Below are 25,872 nucleotides of genomic sequence, written 5' to 3' on the forward strand. Positions count from 1 at the left end.
AAATAGAGTTTGGCAATTCATAATTAGAAGACCTAAACAGAAAGAGATCGAACCACAGAGAGATACACCGAGAAAGAGAACGAGAGAGAGAAAGAGATTTTGTCGCTGGCGAGAATCATCGGAGGTACTTAATTCAATTATTTTCTCGAAGATCGATGTTAATCCTTTAATTATCTCCTATTCCATTCATTTCTCTGCTTTCGTTTGCTTTTCCTAGGGTTTATTCATCGTCTCTTTCTCGCAATTCGCTGACGATTCTGATACGCATATACATACATATATCTGTTTCTATATTACCAGTTGGCAAGTGACGGCAATTGCAATTTCGCCTCTTTTCGATACCGTTTCGACTCGGTCGAGTTGGTCAGGTATTTGCTGCTCTATGTTCAATTTCACACATTTTTATGTATATGTGTATCTGTTACAGTATGGATGTGCTCGAGTTGACTTGGATTGTTAAGGCTTACTTCCTGTTTACGAACTTGGGATTGCGGAAATTGTTGTAGTGTATGTTATTTCTTATTTAAAAGTTGTGATTCACGGAAGGTTTGGTTAGTTGGACTATTAGAAGTTAGTTGTAGCTTTTATTTAGATTGACGGCATTAGTTATGGTGATGTGGCGGTGTGTTGTTTTGTCGTTAGTGGTTTATATAAACGAATAAATTTGTTTTAGTTTGTAACGTTATCGTTTGTTTTTTGTACAGGTTTGTGGATTGTCGCGGAGTTGTCTTGTTTTGTTGGTTAGTGTGGTTTGTTATTGATAAAGAAGGTATTGTCTGACGTTGGATGTGAGAGGAATGGCGTTTTATAGGAATTACTCGAGGGAGCCGGTTTCGGATGGTGTACTGGATGAGAAAGGGCCGGGACCGGATGTGGAAAAAGGTGACAGTATTGTCGGAAATGAAGATGGGAATTTAAGTGATAGGGATTTTGATATTAATTTAAATGCTCAGTATAGGAGTGATGGTGAAGCAGATGATGTCGGCAAGTTCCAGGAGGATGTAGGTGCCGGTGGTGCATTACTGGATTTGCAGCCATCTACGGGAAAAATGGCTTCTTCTGGGAGATGGGGTTCAACTTTTTGGAAGGACTGCCAACCTATGCGCCATGGGTCTGAATCAGGACAGGAATCAAAAAGTAGTTCTGAATATAAAAATGGGGAAGGGTCTGAAGACGAATCATTAGGGGTCAGAGAGGATAAGTCGGAGTCAGAAGATCCGGAAACTGTTCGAAGACATCAGGCTGATGTACCCGTAGATGAGATGCTGTCTGACGATTATTACGAGCAGGACGGTGATGAACCCTCTAATGATTTAATGCATCATAGACTAGGAAATAGTTCAGCTGCCTTCATTTCAAATATAAAGCCTAGGCCTGTTGCTGCTAACATACATCAGTCGAGAAAGGCAAAAGCTTTAAATGATGATGTATACGGCGATGATGATGCTGATTATGAAGATGGTAATAGTATTTTTAATTATATACATTTGTCATCTATTTATTTATATGCACTATTTAGTTAAGAGATATATTGTATAGGTTTAATGTCTCTTTATACCGTGCCTCCAAATTTTTGTACTCTTATATAATTTGGTTTTTTTTCCGCTTCTCATTCTATGCAGGAGACGATCCCGATGACGCAGATTTTGATCCAGACTTCACGAGTGAGCGCCTGGTAATGAAGGTTTTTTTGCTAAATATCTTAGTTAATACACTTCTTAATTGAGTTTTTGGTAACGGAATTTAATTAGAAAACTGATAGAGTGCTTTATTACTTCAATTTTTCACCTTTTCATTGACATGAGTTCTGACCTTCCCCCTGATGAATATATGATATTGAAGTCATACCTTTCATTGATATGAATATATGATATTGAAGACGAATTGTTTTGCCGCAGTTTTATCCTCAATTAGGATCTATTGTCTTGGTAGAATCATATGGTTACTACGTCTTAGATGACCTTTTTTTGGAGGTGTAAATGGCACTAGACAATGTTAAATAACTCTTTCCAGGGTGGGTACAAGTGTAGAGGTATTGTCATAGTGTGTAACTGTGTATAACATAATTGCAACTACCAGCTAAGCAGAACTTGGGTGAATATTGCTGTATCATTAGATTCAGACCCTGGAATCTTTTTCAAAGATCATGGTATGCACAGGATCTAACAAGGAGCTGTTATAAGACTGTAATAGCTAATGGGAAATCACCTTTGGAAGCATGTTATAAGAGTAACCCGCACCTGAAGAGCTAACAAAATCCGTCTTGTGAAAGAGTTGCACTTCTGCACTAGTTTGACTAATACAACTAAAGCCAGCAGATCTGCTAGAGGCCCTAAGTTTATTGATGCATATTATTTGAAGGATAAAATTGTCTGTTGTTGGGTTGAGCTGTGAAAGATAGTTGTAGTGCTGTCCAGTTTTTACCAAAGTATTACATGCCATATGGCCAAGAATAGGATAATATATGGACATGATCTAGTTGAGAACAGGTTGAATTTATGTTGATCATAAGTGCGTAGTTTTGACATCCTGAAACCAAAATTTTTACTTAATCGTCAAGGGACAAGAGTCTCGAGACCACAATGGACTTATGGACTGATATTTTAAAGTTCTCATCTAGCTTAAGATGTCCTCTCTGTATTTTTTTTTTTTGGGGAATATTAGGAAGAAGGTGTATTCGAAAACCTATAATATAAGCTATTAAGAAGCGGTTAATTAATGATCATTCCCATAGGGTCCTTAATCCTCATGTTGGGTTAATGATGCATTTGATTAAATTTTTTGTATTTTGGAGACTACTGTAAAGTGTTAAGTTTCTTTCATTATGGAAGATGAACTTTTACAAACAGTAAGAAAGCATTTGACCTAGTCATTGAGTTGGTGTTTGGGGGCTACATCTTGTTTCTTCCAGAAGGTACATTCTAAAATCTAATCACAGACTTCATTTTTATAAGTAGAGAAGCGTAATAAGCATTAAGAAAATAAAGAATGAACAAGGTAAATAAATAAAGTAAATGACGGAGTGAAAATAAGTAGATTCGAACTAAGATTGTATTGCAAGCATGAATGTGTGTGATGAGATATACAGTGCTAAATAAAACAAATATAAGGATAATTAAAGATCTCTCTCTCCCTCCCCCCCCCTCCCCCATTATCAGTTGCTATTTCTCTATAGGTGACCATTTTAGTCGAACCATTAGTTTGCACGTTTTTTTAATAAATGCAAACATTGCAGTACGTATATGTGGCTTTTTTTAGCTTTTTGGGCCTACTTAACATTTCCTTGCAAGTTTCTTCACATTCCTTTAATTTTAAAATAGCTCACTTTTTGGTAGGTGTTGGAGGATTTCTTTTAGTGCAGTCTTTTTAATGCTTACATAGATATTTTTGTACAAAATAATACTCTTATTAGTTGTCTGCAATTTTAATGCAGAACCAGGATGATGACTGGGAAGGTGAAAATATGGATGAAGATTTTAATGATGTTGATGACCTTGATATTTTGGATGAAGATGATGATTTTCCAAGAAAATCCAAAGGCAGGCAACGTGGAAAAGGTGGGCTTGTTTCAAAACATGCGAGGGTAGGTAAGTCGATTACATCATCTAGTCAGCGAAAAAGAGGTGGACTAGCATTGGAAGATGATGAATCATCTGCAAATGATTCTGACAATGAGAGTGATGAGGGTTTTAGCAGCAAAGTGAGGAGAGGAGCTAGTTTAAGGAAGAAAAATGTTGCCCGTGCCACATCTTATATTTCTAGCCGAGGGAGGGAAATTCGAACTTCAAGACGGTCTGTTCGGAAAGTCACATATGCCGAAAGTGAGGATAGTGAAGAAAATGATGAATCTAAGAAAGGGAAAAGTCAAAAGGTGTGATCTGTAATCAAATATATATGAACAAGTGCATGACTCTTTTGCTCAGTAAAGCTTTGTTTTGAGCTTCTGCCTATCTCATTTTAATGATAGCATCATTGCAAGCTGCAAAAGTATCTGGTATATGAACTCAACTTAATTGACTCGCACTGATTTTATGTACCTGTAGGAGGAGATTGAAGAGGAAGATGGCAACTCAATTGAAAGGGTACTGTGGCATCAACCAAGAGGCATGGCCGAGGAAGCATTAGCAAACAACAAATCAACAGAGCCCGTGTTGTTAAGCCACTTATATGACTATGAACCAGACTGGAATGAAATGGAATTTTATATTAAATGGAAAGGCCAATCACATTTGCACTGCGAATGGAAGTCATTTTTTGAACTACAAAATGTAAGATTTGGTTCTGTACTGCTATTCTAATGTTCTGGAACCCAAATATTGGTTGTAAAAATGCTTATTCTAAAATAATCATTCTGCATGCTTATTTATGCAATGTAGTTGGATGACAATATTCTTGTATGTTCATCTGTCTATTTGTTCTGTACACACACACACACACATATGTGTGTGTGCGTGTGTCACTATATATGTCATGCACTAAGCCGGGGGTCTTCATGGAAAAAGGCTCCTTACTATTTTAGAGTAGGGGTATGGTCTGTGTATTTTATCCTCCCCAGACCCGCTCTAAGCGGGATATACTGGGTATGTTTGGTTTGGTTTCGTTTATACACATCTATATATTTGTATATTTTGTGGTGATCAGATCTGGAAGACCTTTTAAGTTGATTTGATTGATTGATTTGCAGCTTAGTGGGTTTAAGAAGGTCATTAATTACACAAAAAAAGTTATGGAAGATGTGAAGTACCGGAAGTCTGTCTCACGGGAGGAGGTATTTTTTCCCCCCTACACATGCATTGCTGTTAAGTTCCTGTTTCACTTTAACATGGAAAGAAGAAAGTTGCTCCATTTGTGAATAGATAGTAAAAGATTATTATGTGATTTTTAAGTTCCCTTTATCTGTGTAAACATGCTTGCAGCTACTAAAGTCCCAGGGCTTACTGTGTATGTGTTGATTATATGGTTACATGTACTACCGAGTTAAATGTTTACGTAGATTGGGTTGGGATTTATCATGTATCTGAGGATAAAAAATCAAGGCTGGTGTTTCGTCCACAGTGCCCCCTCCGTGCCATTGGTGATTGATTGAATACACTCAATGGATGGAAGGGAAGCCCTCCGACGCAAGCACAAAATCAATGTTGAGTCAACAATCAATCATAGTGAGGGGCACCTACAAGTTAAATAGACTAAAGAAACAAGGGTCTAACCGAGATCTATGGAAGTTGGGAATACTGTCCCTAAATCTTTTTAAGCATAAGTTGAGCATTCAATTCTTTTTTTTGTCTATTTTAAGGCTTTTAAATTGTTTAAACCCTTATTGTTGGCTGGTTCAGATGCATAACCAAGTGTCTCATCACTTCCAAACTCAATCATAGTCTTGGAAAGATCTTTAAACTTAATCAAAGTTCAGAAATGATCTTTCGCATGTCCATAATCTTTATAATGGCGAAAAACATATAATGATAGGTCACAAGAAATTAAGATGCTTCTGATGAACATGCTTATGCACGGAGAGAATTAACAGTTGATGTTCTTACTTTTCCCTACCCAATTTTTGTTTTATTTTTAAAGCACCTGACAACGATCCATAACTATCCTGTGAGGTTTGTCTGTCTTGCATCGTCACACCTGATCTAGTGTATAAATTTAGATCCGGTATGGTCGTTTTTGAATTATTATAATATACGGAAAAGCAAAATTTTAATGAACACGATGACTCCAATCCCGAGGATCAAGCCCTTCCACTGTTGTCTATGCCTTAGCTGGTTGAAAATCTTCCTTGTTAGCTTTTCAGTCTTGATATGTATGAGCAATCACATATTGCCTGACTGTATAAGAACAGTAGATCTAGTAATATTGCTTCTTAATGTTAAAAACTTTTTTTTTTGGCATGTGTGTGGAAATCTGGATATCCGGCATGGTTGTATCGGTTTTGAATTAGAATGCTAAAACAATTATCATTATATAGCTGCCACGGTAACAAAGATCTGCATAGATACAGTTAAACAGCTCAACTTCATGAGGTCTTTGTCTTGTGAGTGAAAGCCAATAGGCTAACTCTATATGAAGCTTTAATTAGTTAGATATTCATTTTGACTACCAAGCTGCATTACTTTGAACTAATTGGTCTAAAGCTAAGCTTTTCTATGCACATCTTCTTTTCGTTGCCTAGCTTTTATACATGTCCCATCTTTATTTTATGGAATGGATGACTCATTGTGGTTATTTTATTTTATTTACTACGTGGCTCGGCTTATTAGATTGAGGTCCATGACGTGAGCAAGGAGATGGACCTGGATCTCATCAAACAAAACAGTCAGGTTCATTATTTGTACCACATTGTTGTTTACATTCATCCATTGCTTTTCCATCTAATATATTATATTATTTTGATGTATTGTCAGGTGGAAAGGGTAATTGCAGAAAGGGTCAGCAAGGACAGTTTGGATGATGTGGTGCCAGAGTACTTGGTGAAGTGGCAAGGACTGTCTTATGCTGAAGCAACTTGGTTAGTGATCTTGTTCTCAACATATACCGTCTGTACTTCATTAGAATATAAGGCATCCAGTTTCTGATTTGTTATGTCAGTTCTGTTTGGAAGAAGTACAAATTGGTCTAATACATGAAAGCACATAATTCTCAAATATAAATTTAATTGCGAGTTTTGGTTTGACTTCTAAAGAAGAGGGAAAGTGGAAAAATAAATACAAACTTCTCTAGTAAATGAAAGCACATACTTCTGTAGTTCTCTAATATAAATTTAATCAAGGGGTTTTCTTTGATTGTAGAGAAGGGAGAGGGGGAAGTTACTTATCTTGCTTTGTAATTGATTGCATGTATCATCTCCATCTGTATGATATTGCAAATACTCTGACAAATACCTGTCATTTCAGGGAGAAATACTTGGATATATCATTTGCTCAAGAAGCTATCGATGAGTTCAAGGTAATCTTCACCTTGTACAGTGAATTTGTCCTATTTCCATTGTTTTGCTGAGTTTTTTTTGCGTGTCAGACCTTTTGGAAGTCATGAGTTGTATGTACCTTATGTATTAAATGAGTTGCCTGACTATGTTCAGCACTCTATAACTTATGGAATATGTTACCATGTGTGATGATGGCCATGACAAGACAGTGGTGATACAGTGTGTACTATGGGTTAATATTTTATCAATTTTTCTTAGCAGAAGGGCCAGAGTTATGAGACCAGTGTGGCTATGTTTTCATTTCTTTTGACCTGTGTATATATTCAAACAGAATTATTATCATGGGGGCGGACATAGCACACAACTTTCGTTAATATTACCAGTATAGGCTCATAATCAGTCTAATGATTTTAGAAGGTTTTTCAATATCTCATGAAAGAAACTATATTATGATTAATGTTCTCAGTATCTTGCATTAGACATGAACAATGTTATTAAAAGCGCACATATGCGCAGGCATATGCGAGTGTGATGCGATGCGCACCTAAAGCGCATCGCTTCAGAGATGTGATGTGCTCGCTTTTATGCAACTTGAGCGCTTATGTGCAGTTCCAAAACCGCAAGATAAGCGCGTTCTGCGAAGATGGGTCATTTTTAAAGGAAATGGTCAAGAAAGCCCTGCACACGCTTAAAACACCTGAGACAGATAGACTCAAACCAGATATACATACAAGAATGAGAGGTGCCGGACGAGCGGAGAGACAAAGATTCAACTCATCTTCTTATATGATTCTTGCATAGATACGCACATATGTACATATACACATAAGTATATATACATACGATATGAGGATGATGATGAAGAAGAAGACTTTGTCTAGGATTTGAATCATATTAGTGAAGAAGATTCTATTGAGAATCTTGATGACAAAGATGAAGAAGAATAATGGACTAACTTTGCATTTTTTTGTTACTTCGACTTTAAGTTGTTCTACTTTGGATCTATGTGAGGTTTCTTAACTAGTTAAATGTCTTGTTATGTATAACTTAACAATATTCTATATTTTATACCAATATTTTATTCCATTTATATATGTATATTCTATATTTTTTACCAATATTTTATACCATTTATATATGTATATATATTTGTCTTTAATGAATCCACCAATTTCACGTTGCGCGTTGCGCTTATGCTCCAGGGGACCTCTGTGCTTCTGTGCGTATTGCGTTTAATAACACTGGATCTGAATTTATGCTCCCGGACTGATGTTTATATCCTTTCTTTATCAACTTCAAGACTGAACTCCCTAACGCCTGGTAGCTGGGGCATTGCTCTGATAAATCTTTTTGTTTAGGTGAAAAAGCCTTCTATTGCCCCAAAGTACTGAAATAGACGATTAAATTTCCTCACCAACTTAAAAGAATTCCCCAATTCTCATCAACTTTGGACAAAATGAGTAATCTGTCATCTACTCTATTGGTCCCACAACAAATGGGGAAAGAGTTCTTTTTATATGTCACGGAACTTTAACCTTTTGATTTATGTACATAAGTACCATTTTTTGATCTTATTATCTGCATCTATGAACAATTCTTGTTTATAATTATCAAGTACTATGTGAAAACTACCAGTTATTCGCTATGTTTTTAGTGCACATTGAAGTAGAACACAAGTGCTGTATTTTTTTCATGACTTCTTAATAATTGTACTATATGCAAATATCTTTGTCTGTGCTGCTTATTTTGTAGATCATAATAAATTTTAGTTATTGGATAACTAGCAATCAAATCTGGGTATAAATCAAGAAGACATATATGTGTGTGTGTGTGTGTATATATATGTGTGTGTATATATATGTATGTGTATAAATATATAATATATATCTTTAAATCTTATACCAACAAAATGTTGCCCTATTTGGAATCATATTATCAATTAGTGATTGATCACCATAATCGACACTGCCTTGTCAGGTATTCAAAAGTGTCATTTGAACAAAAGTTTTTGTAGTTATGCTGATTTTTCATTTGTGTTGCGTTTTGACAAACATGATGTTAGCTTGGAAATATATTTTGCTATTCTGATAAGACAAAATAGATTTCTCACGCCTGCAAAAAAGCTTATGTCTTATATTGTATGCAGGCCCGTGAGGCAGCAGTAGCAATACAAGGAAAAATGGTAGACGTTCAACGAAGGAAAAGCAAAGGTGTGCTGTTACATTGTTTTATGCATGCTCAGTATATGGATGTTTGCATCTTGTGTTGTCTTTTTCCACTTTTAATATGCGACTGCCCATCAGTTTTTCAACTTATACTGGTGAATGGTGGCATTGCATATCTGAGCATGATTACTGCTTGATAGTGAAGCTTGACCCGTTATGTTATTATGTTATTTATAGTAGGTCCTATTCATTTACTGAAGGTATCTATTTGAAATTAGTTTTTGCTCAAAAAGTGTATACCACTCAACCTTCAACTTCAGGTGACAGGTTATTGTTATAAATTGACACTAAATACATTCTTCTGACAGTTCCTTTTTTTTTTTGTATGAAACTAATTTTTTTTTTCAGACTGAAGTGATTTATGAAAATTCAGAAAAATTAGTTTTTGTAATTGGCGACAATTTGATAAATTAAACAAAATGTGTACATGTCTATAGACTGAATTTTGATCAAGTTCAGGGTTTGTAACTGACAGTTGGCTTCGCGATTTCGACTTGTGAATGTTTTGTTGGGGTGGGATTACAATATATCAAAAATTTGGAAATACTGATGTGGAATAGAGTTTTTATAATCTTGTACTCACCTAAATTTGAAATGTTCTTACTAATTATTGTTTCCAATGCTAATTTGTACTTTTGACTTTACTTCTAGTTGTCAAAATTGATTGTCAAGTATTTAAGATCTTCTCTTAAATTGTTTTAGCAAAATTATGGAAAAAATTAGTTTGCTCATGTGTCAATTGCATTATGTTTACTTCAGCTCTTGATATAGTAGTGGGAACCCTGTGCTACTGGTATCTCTAAAGTAGAAAAGTGTGCAATAATAATAAATTTTGTATGAAGAACCTTTATAATGTTGATTATATGTGATTTATATGCCTTATTTTTTCCTTCCTTTTTCACTATTATATGTGATTTAGAGAAGTTACAAAGAAGTGATTTCTGTTTTTTTTTTCCTTTGGACAATGTTGATTTATAGAAAGTTTGAGGAAGCTTGATGAACAGCCTGAATGGTTGAAGGGTGGTAAACTTAGAGATTATCAGCTTGAGGGATTGAACTTTCTTGTTAACAGGTATCAGCCCTTAGTCTGATGCTAGGTTTGATTTATTTAGTAGGGGAATAATTCTAATTCAAGTCAGTTTTACAATGCAGTTGGAGAAATGATACGAATGTCATATTAGCTGATGAAATGGGTCTGGGCAAAACTGTTCAGTCAGTTTCTATGCTTGGTTTTTTGCAGGTACTCCTTTACTTTTGTTGCTTTGGTGTAGGGGAGCTATCTGTAACTTTTAGGAGGAATTATGTCTAATAGAGATCTTAACCATTAAGATTCCACATTTTTCTTCCTACAGAATGCTCAACAAATTCATGGCCCATTTCTTGTTGTTGTCCCATTGTCGACACTATCAAATTGGGCAAAAGAATTTAGAAAATGGCTGCCCCAAATGAATGTCATCATATATGTTGGAGCCCGTGCAAGCCGAGAGGTATCATATTGTCTGATTTAATTGATTCATGTTCTTGTCTATGTATACATACTGACTGAAGGGAGGATTGCTACCAGTTTTCCAGCATACTAGATATTATATACATTAAAGAATTGAAGCATGTATGTTATATAATACAGTACTGCCAATTGCTTTGGTTATCCTTGATTTTCATGGGGAAGCTTTGAATTTACTAGGAACCTCGCATTGGGTATAGAAGAAGATAAAATATGGTGCCCTACTGAAACCGAGCTAACCAAGCAATATTAGAATGTTCTCTATGTTATTCAAACTTGAGGCTTGACTTGATTCTTTGCTGCTCTTGGTTTTAGTACACTTTTTTGAGTACAAGTATTACACACACACACACACACACACACACACACACACACACACACATCTGCACGCGCGCGCGTACAATTTAAATATATTGTAATATATATGAACTTTACGTAAATACTTATATGATATATTAAATATATTAATATCATATTATGTTACGATTGTTAGTATTGTCTTTATATGAAAATGTCTAGATATATACGAAATATGTAGCTGTAAGGAACATCCTCTTTCATGGTAAGATGATAATAATTTGATGAATTCCAGTTATCATAATCTCAGTTTTGAATAGAAGACCCTATGTTAAAAACTCAAGTGTCATTTTGAGTCTTTGACACTGCCAATGAATTTGGAACTCCAAAAAAATGATAGGTGACATTATTACAGAGAAAGCCAGTTGGTAGTTTCTTTAAATCAGTTGGTTGTGATTGTACAACCGAAAGTAAACATTAGTTAACTTGACACCCTTTTTGACTTTCGTTATGTTAAAAGTTGTGAAGTCGATAGTATTCATTGAATGCATAATTATATGTACCTAATACCTATGCATGAGTTTATAAGAACATGAAATAGAACTGTAACTACTGCAGCAAAAGAAATTGTGAAAGCTTCTTAACAGTACATTATGGTATTTAACATGAAGCGCTTTTTTACAGTACATTATGTTATTTAATGTGAAGTGAACAATATTCTTCAGAAGAAAATGATCTGTACAGGATGTTAGGCTCCTACGCACAAGCTTATAAAAATAGAAAATAGAACACTTTTTACTGATTCGATTATAATGTTCTGTGCGTATTCTTTGTTGATTACACCATTATTTGCATCAAGCACTATTTATATTAATCAAAGTTGATTTTGTTTCAGAAAGTGCTGGGTAAATATAAGCTGAATGTCATTGTAAGCTTGTATTAAAGTTGCCTAAATTGGCTGGAGATTACACCATTATTTGCATCAAGCACTATTTATATTAATCAAAGTTGATTTTGTTTCAGAAAGTGCTGGGTAAATATAAGCTGAATGTCATTGTAAGCTTGTATTAAAGTTGCCTAAATTGGCTGGAGAAACTCTACTTTATCTCTCTTAACTTTTGTTCTATAATTTAAACTGGACTGGATATTGTTTTTACCAAAGTGGCTGAGGTTTACAACCTATCTTTTCAAGATTCTGTTATTAGTTAAGGTAAATTAATTTGTTATAGAAATTATTAGGTCTGAAGGCATCGTGCTGAAATTTCGTTGAATGCTTTCAGTCAATTGTAATGAATTGTATTATTTATGTATGGGCAATACAGTTTAGTCATAGCGTCTGTCCTTGTCAGGATGTAATAGACTAATAGGTTATCAAAGTTTATATTTTATTCTGTCTTTGTCAGGAATAAACGGGATGTAATGTAAAAGACTAATAGGTTATTTAAGTTTTTATTTTACTCTGTCAAGGTAATTATCCAAGAAAAACAAATGATGAAGATGCTCCATCTCAGTGTTTATCTTATTAAATAATCTTGGTGTACTTTTTTTGAGTATTAAATAATCTTTTGTCCTTGCATTGTTATTACTGGTAGCTTGAAAGTCAAACAGTGGAAACAGACCTTTACACAGTCAATGTGGAGAATCACGTGGAAGCTTATTACTTAATTGAGGATGTTGATGTTGTAAACTTAAACCGGCCATAGTAAATATATCGCCTAGTTGCTTTAATGTGACCATTCCTCACTTTATGACAGAATATAAACCCTTTTGTCCAGACTATCTTTTACTAGCAACATTACCTAGTTTATTTTAAGAGTACTTTCTCATATCCTGTAGGTTTGTCAACAATATGAATTCTACTCTGATAAGAAGAATGGCAGGGGCATAAAGTTTGATGCCCTGTTGACTACATATGAAGTACTACTAAAAGACAAGGAAGTGCTTTCAAGGCTTAAGTGGAACTATCTCATGGTTGACGAAGCACATAGGTTAAAGAACAGTGAAGCTGCATTATATATAACACTTGCGGTATTGCCAATTCACAGAGAGCTATAGGTATTGTAGTTGTTCTCTGTTCAGATTTCTAAACCCCTAAATATGCTCTTGCAGGAATTCAGCACGAAGAACAAGTTGCTTATAACTGGTACTCCATTGCAAAACAGCGTCGAGGAACTTTGGTAATTTCTTTGTCTGTATTATGCTATTTATCAGTTCATTTTCCTTTGACCATTCTAGGGGTCTCATCAAGAAATTTATCTCATCCGTGCGTGTTGATTTAGATTAAATATGTAACTAGGCTTGTATACTTAATTTATAGGGTGGTAGGTATCTGAATATCATTGTTAGTTTGAATGACCACGCTCAGTGTAAGGTGAGGGGCGCCTGATCCTCCTGGAGCCTAGGATCGTTCATCGTCTAAGAGAAGCGCACGAGTTATAAGTTTAATTTATACACATGAAACTGATCAAATGAAATTTTAGTTTTGGAATACAACTTTCGATGGGTAAATTTATTGGACGCTGCAGCAAGATGAAACAATATCATCAAAGTGATTGATTGCAATCATGAAACTAAATCATATTTATTGAAAACAGTGTTATAGTCTTGTCATATAAATTGAGAAGTTTATTCTACCAAATTGAGTAATAATAAATAATTATATGAAATTTGTATACATTAGTCATCTGTCAGCAAGAACAAAAACCTTATATGTTGCATATTATATAATGAAAAATTTATTTAAGTTTAAGAATCTATCTGTATTAAAGTTTTACAATTGAAGATTTAATTGATTAATATAGTTGAGCTAATTTAAAATTCTTAGATACTTCCTATATATTCCTTCTATCTCTTCTTTTAATTAAACTTTTCAAAATAATAAATTGTGGTTCAGAGAAGAACAATTTATATATGTCATAACCCGGGAGTCGGAATGGTGGGGAGTAATAGAGGTCTTATAAAGATGATGCAGAACAGTACTTGTTCTGGTTCATAAATTTTCAAGGTTTTCTTTGTTTACAGACAGTGTTGTTCCAAGAAGCATGAGTGCGGTTTTGGGGCTCACAGTAGGGGGAACAGGATTTTGGAAAATTCAAAATTATGGTTATTCAGATGCTGGGGGATGCGGCATATATAATAATTTTATAAATATATAAAATATATTTTTGGTGTTATGAATGATTAAATCCAGTAACAAAACTAATAACTTCTTGACAATATGTTCACATACATTATATAAGCATATATAACACAAGAAGTCACGTCAAATAATTTATTTTTTGTTGTAAAAGTTTTAGTTGAGATTTATGAGTATATACGTATTCTAGGAATCCTAGTATGTGCTTTTAGCAATTAGCAATGAAAACTTGTCTTTAAATATTACTGTCTTTTATTCTCACTTTATTATACTATTAATTGAGAACTTATTTCCTCTTTAGGGCTCTGCTTCACTTTCTTGATTCTAACAAGTTCAAGAGCAAGGATGAGTTTGTACAAAATTACAAAAATCTAAGTTCGTTCAATGAAAATGAGGTATGGATAATCCTGGAATGTCCTATTTCCATTAACTTTTGTGCTAGACTGCTTTTTATTCTTTTTTTGTTTTTTTTGATTTATTGCCATATTGTATTGTATTATGGTTATGATTTTGATTATTTCCTTTATCGTATGCAAGCTCGCTAATCTTCACATGGAGCTGAGGCCTCACATTCTCCGGAGGGTTATCAAGGATGTGGAGAAGTCCTTGCCGCCAAAGATTGAACGAGTTTTAAGGGTTGAGATGTCTCCTCTGCAGAAACAGTAAGTCTCTTTAGCCTCAGTTCCTTTTTTTGTGAATTGATTAATACAATACAAGGAGTTAAGTCAGCCCAGTAGTTATGGTGCCCTATTTATGAACAAAAAGTCATGGGTCCCTGGGTCCAACTACTTGCACAATTTGCCTTGGTCATTCCTGAAAATAGCCTCTGTACTCTCTTGGGTAGAGGTAAAGCTGTGTACACCTTAGTCTTACTCGCCCCAGACCCTTCTTTACGAGCGAGATATATTGTATACTAGCCTTCTTTTAGTTACTTGATACTTATTATGTCCTCTGTTGGTTCTTGTTGTGATGTAGGTACTACAAGTGGATTCTAGAACGCAATTTCCAAGATTTAAACAAAGGAGTTCGTGGGAATCAGGTGGGTTATCTTTCTTTTATATTATAATTACGTATATATCTTTTGTTCAGCATTTGCTTCGAAATGAAAATATATGTTGCTGTCATGTTCTTGTGATCGTTTCATGATTCTTGCCACATTTATTGTACAGTTTAATGTTTGTTATGAAGCTGGACTGAATTGATTTCTAATGATTTTTTCCTAAGATCTAGAAATGAAGTCTGTTTTAGTACTTTTAGTGTGTTCTTGGCTATGATACCTCGAGTCTGAGTTGGACAAGGGTATGGATCGCATTCCATATCTTTAGACCGTGAATAGTCAATTTTTTTTAGACTTCCTGGATGTGTCCAAAATGGACATGTATATGGGGACTGCAATCCAGAATTGCCATGTAAATACATTATGCATGTATACGGTTAGATTCCTTAGACGAGCATATATTCCTTTTAAATGAGCATATTAATTTATATTAATTTTATATTAATATGAACATATCATTTTATATTAATTTTTATATCAAAAAATTAATATTGTAAAACCCAAAACCAAATGTGTGAATCTCGGTGCTTATTTTAATTGGGGTTTACCCACGCTGACAAGTAACTTTTAATCATTCTTATTGTTTTGCCTTTCTCGTGGCACTTCTTCTGACCTCACCAGTCACCAGTCTCTATTTGTTATTATATGTGATAGTGCAAAAAAACTTTATACTTCTTTTGGCCATGTCTATCACGGGGTCGAATTTTGTGGGCTGGAAGATTGAGATGGGATCTACACCCAGTCTGTGTCGTGTCTTGTCATTGCACGGTACAACATGAAAAGGGGAGTCAAAGTGACAGGTTTTTTGGTCATCTTGTAGAAGGATTATTCTCCAGTTTGTTACCTTGTTAGAAGCCAAAACTATCCAAAGTCTTTTGGCATGAATGTTCGTCTTGATTCTAACTAGAATATTTTGTTCAAAAGTTCGTAATAACTGTTAATCTCATAATGAGAATATGGTGTTTTGAGGACATGTGAATATATTTAGCAACTTTAGAATCTATAGATGTTGTCAATTGTTATGTTTTTTCTTAAGCTTTCACATAGTAACTTGATTTGAAATGACTAATCTCATGGACCATAGCCAGTATTAGACAGGATGCTAAGATTAATGATACTCAAAATCTTGATTTTCTATTGTTGGGTAGTAATTGTTAGACTTGTTCTTATAGACGTAAGTCTGTATCAATATTACGAGTCTCTGAAGTCTCAAATTTGCAGGTTTCTCTTCTAAATATCGTGGTTGAGTTAAAAAAATGTTGCAACCATCCATTCCTCTTCGAAAGTGCAGATCATGGTTATGGAGGGGAAACTAATATTACTGGAAGTAGTAAACTGGAAAGAGTTATTCTGAGCAGCGGGAAGTTGGTTATACTCGATAAACTTCTTGACAGACTAAATGAAACAAATCATCGTGTATTGATATTTTCACAGGTATGTTTTGAATTGAACTTATGTAAAATTTACTTGGTTTCTATTTTCCCAAAAGTAATTATGCTGATAGTTGCTTTCGATATAATTCCTGCTAGAAACGAGCCTGCATTATTGAGTAAGAATAATTGTGATTTCAGAACTTTTTTGTTAATCATCAGTGTTTACTTCCATTGGAAGTTATAATTCCTTGGTATTTAATTCCTAGATAAAGTTCCATGGAAGCAGAAATATTGCTTGATTGAGATATAGGTATTAGCACTTCCTAGGAAGTGTAAGTTATGAAAGGGAGGGTGTGTAAGCAACTTCCTACTTTATGTGGGAATTAAAACTTTTGAGGAAGCCGTATTTCCCATGTTATTGTCAATCAAACACCTCTATTGATAATCACTTACTAGATAATTAAAATTTCTGGGTAAATCGATGTGAACCAAACAAGCACCTAGTCATTCTGCTGAATTTGTCTTCTTTATAATGGCTAACATTATATGTCTTTTGCAACTAAAAAGACTGTACTTGGTTTGTTTATGTGTCTCAGTTTTCACTTTTTGCGTTCACATTATTTGAAGAATTAGCAATTTAAAGCCCAACAACTATTACGATATATAAGGCCATACATCTGTGGTTATGCTATTTCAAAATAATTAATAATTCGTTTAATTAAATATTTGTTGATTCCTCCACTCTTATCTTTAAACTTATTTAATGTAAGGAATTTACATAAATTTGTATGTCTGCATGCATAGCCCTGTAAGTTTTGCTTAATGTATCTACAGCAGTTGGTTTAAATAATTACAGCTTTTCTGTAAAACAGATTGGACTACAGAAATGTATTTCCACAACTTAAATGTATAATTTAGTGATTGTCTCTGCTCGTCTATTTCTGTAAAACATTGGGGAACGGGGGCTCGGCACGCATTCTAATGCTCTCATAAAATATAGTTTGATAAATTATTTCGATTTTTTTTTCTTCTGAATAAATATTTGCTATCTAAATTTTTATACAAAAAAGATAAAATTCAAAAAAAAGTTATGAAACAATGTTTTATATGCGCCTTAAAATGCGTTTCGAGCAATGTAAAAAAAGTGTAAAGAAATGAGAGGGACAGAGGGAGTAATTTTTTTTCATAACCTACTGCAATGATCAATAACATGATGATTATGAAATACAGATGGTTAGGATGCTTGATATTTTGGCGGAATACCTGTCGATTAAAGGGTTCAAGTTCCAAAGGCTTGATGGAAGTACAAAAGCTGAAGTGCGCCATCAAGCTATGGAGCATTTTAATGCACCTGGTAGTGATGACTTCTGTTTTCTTCTTTCAACACGTGCTGGTGGCTTAGGTATCAATCTTGCAACAGCAGATACAGTTATCATATTTGATTCTGATTGGAATCCCCAAAATGATTTGCAGGTTAAGTTCAATACAATCTAATACCGTTTTCCGGTTACTTTCCTTCAAAAGCTTTTGCCTTTCATTTTATGTTCCTTTGTTAATTCTTCTCCTGTTCTGTTATAGGCCATGAGTAGAGCACACAGGATTGGGCAGCAAGATGTTGTGAACATTTATCGGTTTGTTACAAGTAAAAGTGTTGAGGAGGATATTTTGGAACGTGCTAAGAAGAAAATGGTAAAATGTTTTAAGTGGTCTTGTTTATCTCTTTCTTTTTGTTTTTTTCCTCTTTGTAATATATTTTAGAAATGCTCATGATGTGTCTTTATGCTATAGAGATACACATGTCAGCTAAAAGTGCAGTGCCATATTACGTCCATTCTATCTATTTGTAATAACTATCATATCCTAGACTCTGTAATTATACATTTCGTTTAGGAATGAATAATAACTTCAGAAATTTAATTTGTTTTTAAAATATGCCTACACAATGAATTAAAGTTTCAATTTAGGCAGACTTAACCTACTTGTAATGTTCACATTCTGACACACAAAATGGTACCTTTGTAGGTTCTTGATCATTTGGTTATTCAAAAGCTGAATGCGGAGGGGAAGTTGGAAAAGAAAGAAACAAAGAAAGGGAGTTCCTTTGACAAAGTAAGTTTTGAAGACAACAATATATTGGAAATTACTAATGGATAACATGTGAATTTGTGTTAATATTTGAGAGTTTCATTAGCACGGTGTGATTATCAATTTTGACTTCTCTCCTAGACCATTCAGTTTTATCTCACGATGTATTTAAGTCCTGCTTTTGCTAATTATAATATTAAATTTCTCGATATGATATCTATGGTTCCAGAATGAGCTATCAGCGATCTTGAGGTTCGGTGCAGAAGAACTATTCAAGGAAGACAAAAACGAAGAAGAAAGTAAAAAGAGGCTTCTAAGTATGGATATAGATGAAATTCTTGAGAGAGCAGAGAAGGTAGAAGAAAAGGGTGCCAATGACGAGGAAGGAAATGAGTTACTGAGTGCTTTTAAGGTAAGTTTGTTACAACTCCTGTTTATTCTGCATGTGGAAGATATGCAATGGAAGATGTGTTGTTTATTTAACATCTGCTAGGTTTTGGAGAGGGGTTCATTATTTTCGTTTGATACACTCTACTCAATTGTGATCAGGTTGCTAATTTCTGTACTGCTGAGGATGATGGGAGTTTCTGGAGCCGGTGGATTAAACCTGAGTCTGTTAACCAGGCAGAAGTATGAAGTGTACCTACCATTCCTTGTTTTGCTGTAAATCTTACCATAATTCGCCTGCTCATATATTTTGTAATGCTGTTATGATATTAGGAAGCTTTAGCTCCTAGAGCTGCAAGAAATAGCAAGAGTTATGCAGAGGCTAACCTACCTGAAAAACTTGATAAAAGGAAAAAGAAAGGTGTTGAGACTCAGGAAAGATTTTCTAAGCGCAGGAAAGCAGATGCTACTTATTTTTCTGTACCGGCAATTGATGGAGCTGCTGCTCAAGTAAGAGGGTGGTCTCATGGTAACCTGCCAAAGAGAGATGCTACACGTTTTTTCCGTGCTGTGAGCCTCTCTCTCTCTCTCTCTCTCTCTCATACCTATGTTCTTGGTCTTTGTTTTCTGATCTTCCCCTAATATATCTGGCGGAATGCAAAACTAGTGCCCTATTCTTCTAGTTCTACGATTTTGGAGGAGGCCTTTTTTCTGATTTCTATTTAATATACCATATTCATTATCATTTTGGTTATATATATGTATGTGTGTGTGTGTGTCAAGTTTGAGGTTGAAAGAATGTATCAAAAGTGTTCGGGCGGTAAAATTTGTTGTGAAATCTTGTTCCCACATGAATAGCTTATTATGTTGTAAAATATGTTGAATTGAGCTTCTAGTCCAGAACCATAAAGTAAAATGTCTATGTTCCTTGGACCTTAGGTTGGTAATAGCTTTAGTTTCAACCTTAGTCTTTGTACCTATATTTATCACATCAGTACCGCAAATCACGTCTCATTATCATTCCTCGAGCAAAATAAAATTATCATCATCTCATGTAATGAAAATATAAAGAGATTTACCGAATCATCTTATGGGTGCTCTCATCATTTAAGCTTTAGATCTATGTACACTCCAGTTTTATTTCCATACTTAAGGTAAAACAAAAAAGTCGCAGAAAATATCTGCTCAATAACATTGTTATATGGATACCGTTACTCTACAAGACTATAACTTGCAGTTGCAGGATCATCTACAGATATATATATATATATATATATATATATATATATATATATATATATATATATATATATATATATGAGGTGCCGTTAAGCCAACTTTCCCTTGTTTAAAATCTGAATACGGGTGACGTTTGTCTTATTTGTGTCTAGTTTCCTCATTATGGATGTCTTAAATATGACAGTCAATGTAATGTCATCATGACAAAACACAAATAAGTATCTACTACTTAAAGTAATTGTGCTTGGAAGGAGTTTCCTTGACAAAGACATTGCATGTGTTGAATCATTAAGCTGATGGTAGTGTATAATCCATAATTTTAAATTGATTCTCCCTTGATGACATGTAAATACTGACATCTCTGCACTCTGACTGCGGGAAATGTAGTATTCTGTTTTTTTTGGAACTTGTGTAATAAATGGGTTGTGTTAACGTAGGTCAAGAAATTTGGCAATGATAGCCAAATTGACTTAATAGCAGCAGAGGTTGGTGGGTCTGTTGAAGCGGCTCCAACTGATGCACAAATTGAGCTTTTTGATGCTTTGATTGATGGCTGTCGAGAAGCAGTCGACGGAATGAATCTGGACCCGAAGGTTTGCTTTTTTAAACTCTAGGGTGTATTGCAGCTTCTTTATTACTCAGATACCCTGATAAATACATGAGAAGATTTGTTTAAAATTGCTAGTTTAATTATGAAACTGGAGAAGCTTGGAACCTTAATGCAGCTTATGCACCCTTGTACTTTCATCAATACTGATTGAGGTTTTTTTTGTAGGGGCCTGTGCTAGACTTTTTTGGTGTTCCTGTTAAGGCTGATGAACTATTAACCCGTGTTGAAGAACTTCAACTCTTAGCAAAGCGCGTTAGTCGTTATGAAAAACCAATCTCACAGTTCCAGGCATTGATGTACCTCAAACCTGCTACTTGGTCTAAGGGTTGTGGGTGGAACCAGAGTAAGTTAGACTGTTCTTTGACTACTCTTTCTATGAAGTTTGGCTTTTGTTATTGGATGAATTTACCATCTGCCCCTTCATAAATCTAGAGGATGATGCAAGATTGCTTCTTGGAATCCATTATCATGGGTTTGGCAATTGGGAAAAGATAAGGTTGGATGAAAAGCTTGGTCTTACAAAGAAAATTGCACCAGTAGAACTCCAGCATCATGAGACTTTCTTGCCTCGAGCTCCCCAGTTAAAGGAGAGGGCCTCCCAACTGCTAGAAATGGTACAAGTTTCTGTAAAAGTTATTTGTCTTGTTGGTAACTGTGTAATTGAGATGTTTAACTTAAGCTCTTTTTCCATAGACTGCCATCTTCTGTGCACTACTTTTTCTTATATTTTGCCAAATTACTGAACTGAAACAATACGTGCATCTACATGTACAGAAGGAAGTTTCTGAGAGGGAGGTGAGTAAATGTTGTCATTTAGTAGTAGTATAATTGTAAATACTCTTGCATATATGGCCTCACGGTATAGCAAAACAATGGCGCGAAGTGGATGAAGGATTGTAGTTGGTGGGAAATGTCTTCTGGTTAGAACTTTTTCGAAGTTGAGTGTTGTGCCGGAGTGCTGGTGTTGGTGGAGGTTTGTCTCGTTAATGAATATCTGATTGTAAATGAAAATGGTGGTTTCAAGTGAATTATGGAAGCTAGGTCATTAGTTAGTTGAAATTACCAATTGGATACACAGGGGGGCGCTACATATATTCTGATGCTCTGATATATATGTGTGTGTGTGTGTGTGTGTGTGTGTGTTCTGTACTTTGGTAGCTCGTCTTGGCCCATTTGAAATGAAATAGTCACCTTGTAAGAGTCTCTAAAATTTTGAAATTTACATACGTGCTTGATTAATTAAGTTGAGAATGAAACATATAAAATTTTAATCTATTTTTACGTTAGTGCTATAATACCTATATACTAGCTAAATTTTGAAGAATTATAATGAAAAAGTTAGTATAGCTTTTATTACAAAAAGTACAAAATAGTGTAAACCAATAAGGTTTGCTGTTATGATTATACTTATGTTTTTGTAAATTGTGAAGATCTAAGATATCAAAGCTGTTTTTGAACATAATACTGTTTAATCACTGATGTTGTATTTCTGTTTCATCTGAACTCCGTTTCGGCTCCTCTTTCTAGGAATTTACTGCTGTTAGTGGGAGCAACTCAAACGCCAAAGCTAGCCGCAAAGCTACCAAGAAGCAAAAAGAAAATTCTTTAGGCATTTCATTGTCACGCAGCAAGGGCAAGCAAGGCAAGCAGGGATCGCCAAAATATAATCCTCAGGTAATTAAGGTGAAGACTGCAAGAACACAGAAGGTCGAACCGTTGGTAAAAGAGGAAGGTGAAATGTCAGATACTGAAGAAGTCTATGAACAGTTCAAGGAAGTAAAATGGATGGAATGGTGTGAGGATGTCATGGCTGATGAAACAAAGACGCTGACACGTCTTCAAAGGTTACAAACTACCAGCGCAGAGCTCCCTAAGGAAAAGGTTCACCTAAATAAATTTTATATTTTTCCTAGGTTCTTAGTTTATTGATAGTTACTCCGACTATGGTGGAGTGTCAGACATGACACATATCCTGGTGTCCGACTCCAAAAATTTGAGAGATGGGGACAAGGGAACAGTGTCCTATGTACGGACACGGGTACGTGGACACCCAAATATAATAATAAACAAGTACGGTAAGAAAGACACCTTAACAAAAAGTAACAACAAAACTCTTACTAAACATGACTTTGATTGAAATTCTGCAAAAATGGAATCTTTTCTACATTTTTCACATTTTTACTTCTTTCTTCTCTTCATGTGTATTTTTAATCGTAAGTTCAACTGATATTATGTCTCTTAGTTGATTGAAGTGCCCACATCTTATTAAAATAATCCGACATGAATTAAGTGTCTTGTCTTAGTGTCCAGGTGTCAGACACAAGTACAGGGACTGAAATAGAAGAGTCGGTGTAACATAGGACTTCATTGTTCCAAGTTCCATCGTGTAAAAGACTAAAGTTGTATGCTTTTCTCAGGTGCTCTCCAGAATAAGAAATTATTTGCAGATCCTTGGACGAAGGGTTGACCAAATTGTTTTAGAGCACGAGGAGGAACTATATAAGCAAGAAAGTACGAGTTCCCCCTCCCTGTATTTAGTCTATTTTTAGTTTTAATTTTGTATTGGCCTGTGACCCCATTCATATCAAATTTCCAGCTCTCTTTCCCATCTTAAATGAAAAATATTTGCACATTCTTAAAGCACGCGAACATTTCATGGAGATGTGTTGCGGTGTTAGTTGCCTTGACACTAAGGCATTCACAAGTAAATAGGTTACTACTCAGACCTCAGTAGCTTTTTACTTTATGTCGGTGTGGCTTGACAGCTGTCACATACATGTGCACATAAACAAATTTTTATATAAAAGTTTGCTTGTAGATCACCAGGATATTTTAGCGAAGTTCCTTTTAATAATTTTTTCTCAATCTGAAATTATAGAAGCACTTAATAATGTGTATTTGACCTACTTCTCTTGATAAACTGTACTTGATTAAAAAATTCACTGTCTGCAGGGATGAAAACACGATTATGGAAGTATATATCAACTTTTTCGAATTTGTCTGGAGAGGGACTGTATCAGATTTATTCCAAACTAAAGCAGGAGCAGGTAGGACTAGCACCTTCACATGTTAACGGTTCTTCACGTGGTTACAGACATGAAGCCTCCAACCAGATTTCTGGAGTAGTTCAAAGGGGTGTTGATACAGGAAAATTTGAAGCGTGGAAACGAATGAAAAGAGCTGAGGCTGATATGAACTCTCTAGTTCAACCCCTGCATGAAAGATCTTCAAGTAATGCTACATCTGGGATTCTAGGATCAGGACCATCTAACAGCCGATACTCTGGTAATGAGAAGTCTTATAATATGCGTCAAACTGGTCAACCTCCGCGACAAGGCTTTCCGTCGGGTGTAAAGTAGCCTTGATACCTTATTGAAGGAAATCTGTCTCGGAAAGTGGAATGCAAAAAATTTCCCCTTCCATTCAATTCAGCTGCTTTGGCCATTAAATTTTTTCTGGGTTCTTTTCCCTTGCTGGGAATAAACAATTGCAGATCTTGTGGAGAATGTTTTAAAATCATCTCAAGCCTGCATCAGAAAGTGGGCCCCAAGCTTTTGAGAGTGGAAAAAATGTCAACAAAAATACATATAATCTTGGGACCAAAGTATATTATTGAACTTTATTTAAACAGCTCCCCAATTTCTTGAAAGTACATAGTGAATAGGCAAAGAATCAGCTGCTCACCAGTTGGTATGAGGAAGACAACGAATGTAACATCCTTTGGATAGTGTAAATTACCCAGTTTTGCTTCTTAAATGTCTGAACACAGAGATTACTAAAGTTGATCGCATATTTTTATGAAAAGAATGATAGAATATTGAATGTCTTACTCTCTTTTAATGTTCTGAGTTGGATCTTTCATTCCATACTCGGAATAGATATCTTGTTACCTATAGTCTCATTTTATAATTTATGTTTTACGCTGCTTGCTGATTATGTATTGTACTCTGTATATTTTTATTTGAGATATATTATTAGCCGAGCAGGAACCCTAAAGGCTGTCAGCTTGAAGGCGGAAGCTAGGCACAGGTTACAAAATTATTTACTCTGAAGGCTGTCAGCTTGAAGGCGGAAGTTAGGCCCAGGTTACAAAATTATTTACTGGAAAAGAAGTTATCTGGATTTCATCTTTATGAAAGATTGTCCTACAAGTACAAGTATGTATAATCTTTAGAATGTTGTTTCACTAATCTTGGTTTATTATATCATGAACTCAGTCACCTGGATATATAGTTCAGCCTTTCAGGGGATTCCAGTCTGCTTAAAGGTTTAGTGTCTTTACCAGTTGGCTTGGTATCCCACTTAGGACGCCTTTGCTTTATTTTTTGTTTCATTACTAGGAACCATTATCTGCACAATCAAGTGTTACTCCGGCTTCTCCAAATTAGGTTGTCTGTGCCGAAAGGATTACTCTGCTCCCCTTTGGCTCGAGATTTGATGGTCCTAAGGTTGTCTTAATCTTCTATAGCAGGATTTGATGGTCCCAAGATTGTCTTCATCTTCTATAGCAGGCATTGCTGAATGCAAAGTTACTTGTGTAAAATGTTCAAGTTAATATGAAATTTGCTTAACGTTAGTTATATAGTTTGATACTGATCAATGCAAGTTGGGTCTAGTTTCGGAGGTTAAATACGTCAACTTTTATTTTGAAGTTTTTTAAACCCTAAATACAAATTCGAGGGATGTTGGTCCTATTTATCACAGTTTTGAAATAATAATGTGTCAAATATCATATCCGGAAAATATGATCCTAAATACCACTTTATAATGTTATATCGTTTAAATATTATTTTATAATGTTATATCGTTTAACGTTTATTACATGAAAAAATAATAATTCATAAATGCAACATCATGCAGTGTTCATTCTCCGAACCTTAACGCTATTTGATGTAATGTTACTTTACCTGAAGTCTAAAGTCTCTGAAGCCTAAAGTCCATAAAACATATTCCTTAAGCGATAGATTTATTGTTATAGCGTGACATGCGAGAGCGAGACCAGAACATGATATTTCAGTTATTTCAATCCCAAAT

The 25,872-nt window shown here is 34.9% G+C and overlaps 1 protein-coding gene across 3 annotated transcripts; it reads left to right on the top strand.

Annotated features, from left to right (window-relative positions):
- On the top strand, positions 1 to 24,667 carry LOC108226771 (protein CHROMATIN REMODELING 5). 3 transcript variants are annotated; one of them, XM_017401781.2, is made up of 32 exons: positions 1 to 124; positions 218 to 368; positions 705 to 1,461; positions 1,623 to 1,675; positions 3,434 to 3,871; positions 4,044 to 4,268; positions 4,685 to 4,768; positions 6,261 to 6,320; positions 6,405 to 6,508; positions 6,894 to 6,945; positions 9,072 to 9,135; positions 10,129 to 10,222; positions 10,303 to 10,390; positions 10,503 to 10,637; positions 12,788 to 12,979; positions 13,061 to 13,128; positions 14,389 to 14,482; positions 14,625 to 14,749; positions 15,063 to 15,126; positions 16,366 to 16,578; positions 17,748 to 17,990; positions 18,096 to 18,206; positions 18,540 to 18,626; positions 18,832 to 19,014; positions 19,152 to 19,232; positions 19,323 to 19,559; positions 20,666 to 20,821; positions 21,004 to 21,181; positions 21,271 to 21,452; positions 22,366 to 22,719; positions 23,256 to 23,349; positions 23,791 to 24,667. In XM_017401781.2, exons 3-32 carry the CDS (start codon positions 798 to 800, stop codon positions 24,195 to 24,197), a joined length of 5,130 nt encoding a protein of 1,709 aa, XP_017257270.1. In that variant the 5' UTR covers positions 1 to 124; positions 218 to 368; positions 705 to 797; the 3' UTR covers positions 24,198 to 24,667. The 3 variants fall into 3 exon arrangements, with proteins under 3 accessions (XP_017257270.1, XP_017257262.1, XP_063935791.1); XM_017401773.2 differs by having other exon boundaries at positions 11 to 124; positions 301 to 368; positions 1,623 to 1,684; XM_064079721.1 differs by lacking the exon at positions 1 to 124 and adding an exon at positions 23,435 to 23,550 and having other exon boundaries at positions 229 to 368; positions 1,623 to 1,684; positions 23,791 to 23,927.
- Positions 24,668 to 25,872: the final 1,205 nt, after the last annotated feature.

Source organism: Daucus carota, chromosome 1 (assembly GCF_001625215.2).
Source record: "Daucus carota subsp. sativus chromosome 1, DH1 v3.0, whole genome shotgun sequence".
Taxonomy (NCBI): domain Eukaryota; kingdom Viridiplantae; phylum Streptophyta; class Magnoliopsida; order Apiales; family Apiaceae; genus Daucus; species Daucus carota.